The sequence below is a fragment of the Rhagoletis zephyria genome, unplaced genomic scaffold, assembly GCF_001687245.7.
Source record: "Rhagoletis zephyria isolate East Lansing unplaced genomic scaffold, Rhagoletis_zephyria_1.1 Rzeph_scaffold_01977, whole genome shotgun sequence".
Taxonomy (NCBI): Eukaryota; Metazoa; Arthropoda; class Insecta; order Diptera; family Tephritidae; genus Rhagoletis; species Rhagoletis zephyria.
Window position 1 is genome coordinate 64654 of NW_016159061.1, and position 6268 is coordinate 70921.

Genomic DNA, 6268 nt, shown 5'->3' on the forward strand with positions numbered 1-6268 from the left:
AAAATGTTCATTGGAAAATTTAGAGAGTTTCCAAGCGCCGCAGTCAGTTCCGCGGGTAGCTTTGTATCGCTCAAGCAATCCTTTCCCTTGTGACAGCCACGTTCACTACCCCGCCCGAAGGAGGGTGTAGAGAGCTGCTGTCTGCGAACTCCCTGGGAAATGTGTGCCCAGGAGCAGTTGTACTGTTTCGGGTTTGAGGATCTCGACCGAATCTTTCTTAATCCGCCAGTCTCGGAAGTAGCCTCGACAACACTACATAAGTCTCTCCAGGAGCTTTCATACATTTTCTTATCTTTATATTTTCAGATTTCCGCGCGAACAACAAACGTTGCCAAATCATTTCTATTTTACAGATTATGAAAGACATAATGCCGAAATTGCTGCGTTTCATTTAGACCGGTAAGCTAAAAAAGAAACAACAAAAAATTATTATCTATCTTTATTTTACTCGTATTTACCATATCATTGGCTTAGTTCGCAAACGTGCTAAGTCCACTTTTTATGTAAATTGAGATTTTCATGCAGTAAGATAGCATATCTGAAAATACATCATTACCAAAAAAGAAAATTACCGTCATGTCGTTTTTACTTGTTGTTATGCATTGGTACGCAAATGTGCTAAGTCCAAAAAAATCCAAAAAAAAAATATGTACACGTCTATCCGTGTACACGATAACTCGAGATATCTCAACGAAATTTGGTATGTAGGTTGCCCTTTATCCAAGGTAAGTTGGTATTAAAAATGGGCGAATCGGAATGTAACCACGCCCATTTCCAATATAAAGGTATATTCTAAAAATGCAAAAACTACGATATTTCAGTAAATATTGGATGCAAATTGTTCAAAATTAGTATGTGAAGTAGAATTTTTGTAAAAAATATTATTATAATTTTTGGAAAAGGGGCGTGACCCCGCCCACCTATTATGAAATGCTGTATCTCAGTAGCCCATTCACCAATCTCCACCAAACTCGTTACGAGCCTTATTTAGGGTCTAGCTAAGAAATCTGTTAAAAATCGAATTCACTTAAAATCGATGATCGCGATAACCACTCAGCAGAAAATAAGATTATGATACATTTTTGGATAATGGGCATGGCGCCGCCCACTTATGACCACAAATGTGTAACTCGGTAACCGATTTATCAATTTCTACCAAACTCGGTGCACTTAATAAACCTGGTACGGAAAAGCAATTCGTTGAAAATTATTCAAATCGGACCAAAATTACATTCGCTTCCCGTATATCTAACGGTAAATTTCAAAAATACGGAAACTCTGATATTTCAATAACTGAAGACGCTAATTTACTTCAAGTTAATACTTACAACAATCTCTTAACAATAAATAAGACTGCGTGACACCGCCCACTTTATGACTACAAGGTGTATTTCGGTAGCCACTTTAGCGATTTCCACTAAACGTGGTTCAATTATTTCATTGAGTTTAACTCAGGATATTATCGAAAACGTTTGAAATCGGGAAAAAGCCCCTGCTTACGACAGTATTTGATACGGGTATATAAAGTTCGGTTTCGCCCAAACTTATACCTCTTTACTTGCTTTTAATTAATTTCTTTTATAAATGGTACATAAATCTACGACTTAAAATAGTTATTTTTGTTAATAGCAATGAAATAAAACTGTATTAGGTTATAATTCATTTTAAAACTATAAAATATATTTAAAATAAATAATTAAATCGTTTAACAATAAAAAATAATGGAAAAAAGGTTGATAGAAAATGTGCTAAGTCCAGATTAAAAGAATAAAATCTTAAAGAGAAAATGTGCTAAGTCCTAAAAGAGCCTATAAGTCTGCAACAGCTTTATTTGGAAATCGGCCGATTATTGGTACTAAAACAAGACGAACTAAGGAATAAAACTGCATTTACAGATTAGAAAAATATTGAAAACAAAAAAAGTTAGACGGTTTTTTGTCCCTCCTGAAAAAAAAAAAAATGGACTTAGCCCGTTTGCGAACTAAGCCAACGATATATGTAATCATCATCAGCGTATTAAGTATTGCATTTTTATACATATAAATATTTATTCAATAGGTACTAAATATAAAAGTATGCACAATAATAAGAAAATATTAAACTGGTGTCCATCTTTATACTCGCATAAATGTCCGCACAAGCATACAGGAATATCGTAATAACAGGAAAGCGATATCCTCTCCTTAATTTGCATTTATTGCGCATTTTATCCTCATTCGTTCATTCATTTGAATTTCATATTTTCACTTTTTTAACCATTTTTCTTACTTTGCCTTCTTTTCTGCTGCTTTGTGTATTTTAATCCTTTATTTAATTTCGAGAGTAATTAAAATCAGCCTTAAAGAATAATGTCAAAAAATTTCCTTCCACACGGTTCCCTCTTAGGAGCTGGTTTGGGTGGCATGCGTAATCGAATTTACTTTATTCAGGTTGCCAGCAGTTTAATGCCTTATTTTCGAGTTAAAATATGTAGGGTGATAAATTGAGAGATGGTGGCCAAAGTTTTCTGCATGTGCAATGTCAAGGTGATGCCTGAGAAAACTTAACTCGAGAGCTGTGCTTATGTAGAAGTAAAATTTTAGATAAAATGTGAAAATTTAGATATACATACATATACATACCTGCATAAATATCTACTTTTTTGGGATTAGCGCCCTATCAGGACTGCTTACGGTTCGCAATCTATGGTCACTCTAAGCATGTACGACTTGTTTGGATAATGAGGATAGTACAGAACGTTTTCGTGCCGCTATACGGCCTTCGCCAGACACAGATGGTTCTATTTTGGGTCAGATGCATTGGGAATGGACGAGCTACTTTCTCTTTCCCTCGATAAGCTCTGGTAATACTCAAAAGGTGAAATAAATTCCCACCACACCTATATATATTTATGCTCTAAAACCTCTCTCTAGACCTTAAGTACTATAGGGAATACTACCTGAGTGCTGAGAAAATTAGTTTTTTGGGTTTTTCGACCACTCACAATTACATACCGTTATACACATATTTTTGGCTTTTTACTTCTGTGTATCAGTAAAAAAGTCTGATTTTCTCTGACAGTCAAGCAGCTTTAAACTCACACATAGACAAGGAAAAATCCTGAAATGACTGTCACAGATCTTTCAACGAGGTGGACCAGTATTATAGACATCAATTCCCATGGACAGCGGAATAGTAATGATAGTTTAAAAGTTAACAAATTATGAGAAATGGTATGACTACTTCTCGGAAAATAAGACGAAAGATATTTCAATGGTCACCTTTAAGCAATTGGTTAAAAATTAAACCACTCGGGTAGCAAAAGAACGCTTAAGCACTATTTGAAACCTTCACAGTTACTTGACATCATAAAAAGAAACGTACATTAATGCTCTGTATGCTTAAATAAAACAATTTACTTCCTCATCAGTACTCTCTTGAGTTATTATTAAGCATTGTCGGTCTTGGCCCACCCGTGNAACAATTTACTTCCTCATCAGTACTCTCTTGAGTTATTATTAAGCATTGTTGGTCTTGGCCCACCCGTGACAAAAAAAGGTAAAAGTTGTTTCATTTAATTACAGAAGTTGAAGTTGTGTTTCGGGTTTGTTACATAATGTTAGAGAGATCGCGTTGATTTTTAGTATTTTTTTTTGGCTGACGGTGCTAGGCTTGTTCTTCTATATAAAATGCACTATACTAAGACAAAACGTGAGTGAATTGAACCCCTACTTGGCTTCTTTATTTTTTAATGACTAATATTTAATATAGACCACACTAAAAGCTCCTTTTCATATAAAAATTCGTACTTGACCCACCCGGGACAAATGATATCACACCCGTGACAGAGGAATTTCGAATTTTTTTTTAATAAAAAAACCATCCTTTTTGTTGTAGTTTGTACTTGTTTGCATTCGTGGTTCTTTGTTTTATTATAAGACATAAAGTTCACACAGAAAAGTGAAATAAATTCGCAGAATTTTCATAAAATATATCAGCTCCTAAAAACAAGTTCTATTTTTTTGTCCCACCCGTGATAGAAAAAAATTAACTCAGATTTTTTCCATATAAAAGTAAGTTGGGATTTTATCTCGTATTTTGTAATAACTCATACAGTAGTCAATTAGGTGTAGCTTTATCAAAATGCAGAATTGTTCAGTACTTTATACTTACTTTAATCACAAATTTACTCGGATTCGGAAAACTATCCACCCAAGGCTTTGCAGAAATCTTCTTCTACTTCTTATTTGGCATTGCAACCACCTAAGTAAGTTTGGTTGAGTTCAACTAAGGATGCCACAGTCAGTGGAGGGCTCCCTCTTCCTCTGCTACTACTAGCTGGTCAATTTTTTTTTGTTGGGCGACCACTTATGCGTGGTATGTCACTTATATGCTGAGGGTACATAGGAAAATGTTCTCTCGCTCTGCTCAGCAATCCCTACGTTACAACTTACCTGCCTTGTTCGGTAGCCTTTTTGAGAGTTATTTATTGCCAAAAAACCTGCAAAGGTTAAAGCCTATGTCTCTTTTTGGGCTTTACGAAAGGAATTAAATATGTGCTGCTGGCAAACGAACCTTATCTCATCTGTATAAGAAAGCAACAAGAATTGCTGCAAACATTTTTAAATAAGTTTTAGTTATTACTGTAGGTGCTTGAACGCTACGGTGTTGTTCTTAATAATATTTTTGCTGCCGCCAGAAAGTATTAAATTCTATTTGAACGACCTCCCCAGTGTCCTTCCACTCCCATTGACATCAACGCTCATTGTAGGTATCTTTATTGTGTCTAACTATTGTGTCAACATGAATTACGTTGTAAATACATACAAGCATACACTAGTGGAAATTGAATGTACACATGTATGTATGGATGTATGTATGTATGTATGTGGGTGCTGTCAGCAGACTGTCTCCTGTTTGTTTTCTTATTTTATTTGCTACTGCTACCAACAAAGTCAAATAACATTGCTAGCACACCTATAGTAAGTGAGTTTGAGTTGTCGACCATGGGGCAGCAACAACAAAATTAAAGAATGTTTATCCTTCTTGCTCCTAAGAAACTCAACATAGAATGTGTAAAACTACTTTATGCTTTCATGCCTCATACAGCGTTATTGCCTGGTGCAGTTTGGTATTTTCTTTTCGCTGCATTTTCTTGTGAAATATTAGTTGGATTTGGATGTAGACATGGCAACATTCAGTAAAATAAGCGTTTCAACCGCTCGGAAACATTTAATTCATTTCGTTTGCTACATGCTTTTTTTTAGAGAAAACATTCTGGGAACATTTATTTCTCCTTTTTTCTCATCTAACCAGCAAGCGTTCACCGTGCAACGAATTAGGGCTCGATTGCTGTAAAAAAAGCAAGTTATTTTCTGTGTTTTTAGTTTTTATGCGTTCATTCAACCATCCATTTGTCATTACATGCACTTACTCGTATTCATACAACAAATTTTTATTGCCACTACATCGCCGGTTAATGGGTTTCTTGTGCAATGCTTATTTAGACATAAATACATATTTATATTATTCTCATATGTACTCGTACTTCTGTATACATATGTATATTTTTTTGGTTTTGTACTAAGTTTCCATTTGTATATATATTTTTTTTTTGTTTTTCTGCTTACAGCATTTTGGGTTTCCGCCGCGCTATGCCCGTCGCCGGTCGCATACTAAATATTACAACAGAAATTTATCAAGTCGCCGACGACAATTTATTAAGAACCTTCTTTGTTTCACCATCATCGAATTTGTGCTTCCACGGCAAGTGTTCCTATTACTGTGACACCAGCCATGCCGTCTGCGGTAACCCGGATATGTTGGAGGGCTCATTTGCTGCTTTCCTGCCCAGTTACGAGCAAACAGGGCGAAAGGTGAGTTTGCGTGCGTGTGTGTGTGTGTGTGTGTGTGTGTGTATGAGAGTTTGTTTGTATTACTGAGTGAGCGTAGAATTCGCTCAAAACAAATTCTAGAATTAAATAAACGCCTGCAGGTGATGTACTAATGCGTTGTGTTGCATTTTATTTTCTTAATTACATACTATGTACTCCTAACGTTCTCATTCTTTATGAAATATATTTGTTTTTATTTTATGCCATAAAATATGCCCTTGCCAGTTAAGGGTGAGGACAGTGCGAAATATGGAATCGAAAGCTTTTCTTCAACCCTGTTTCCCTATCATTTAACTTGAAAATGTAATATAATATGACACCAGAAGAAGGTCTCTCACTATTGAATGCTGTATACAGTATCTATCCTACCTTATAGGCCCACTACTTGATTCTAG

General features: G+C 35.4%; 1 protein-coding gene across 1 annotated transcript in view; it reads left to right on the plus strand.

The window, feature by feature from the left end:
• Positions 1-6268, plus strand: part of LOC108365724 (extracellular serine/threonine protein CG31145) — an 86112-nt gene that overhangs the window by 52702 nt on the left and 27142 nt on the right. The window contains exons 7-8 of the mRNA XM_017619855.1: positions 307-399; positions 5612-5855. Coding sequence (XP_017475344.1) covers positions 307-399; positions 5612-5855 — 337 coding nt within the window. The remainder of the gene's footprint in view (positions 1-306; positions 400-5611; positions 5856-6268) is intronic.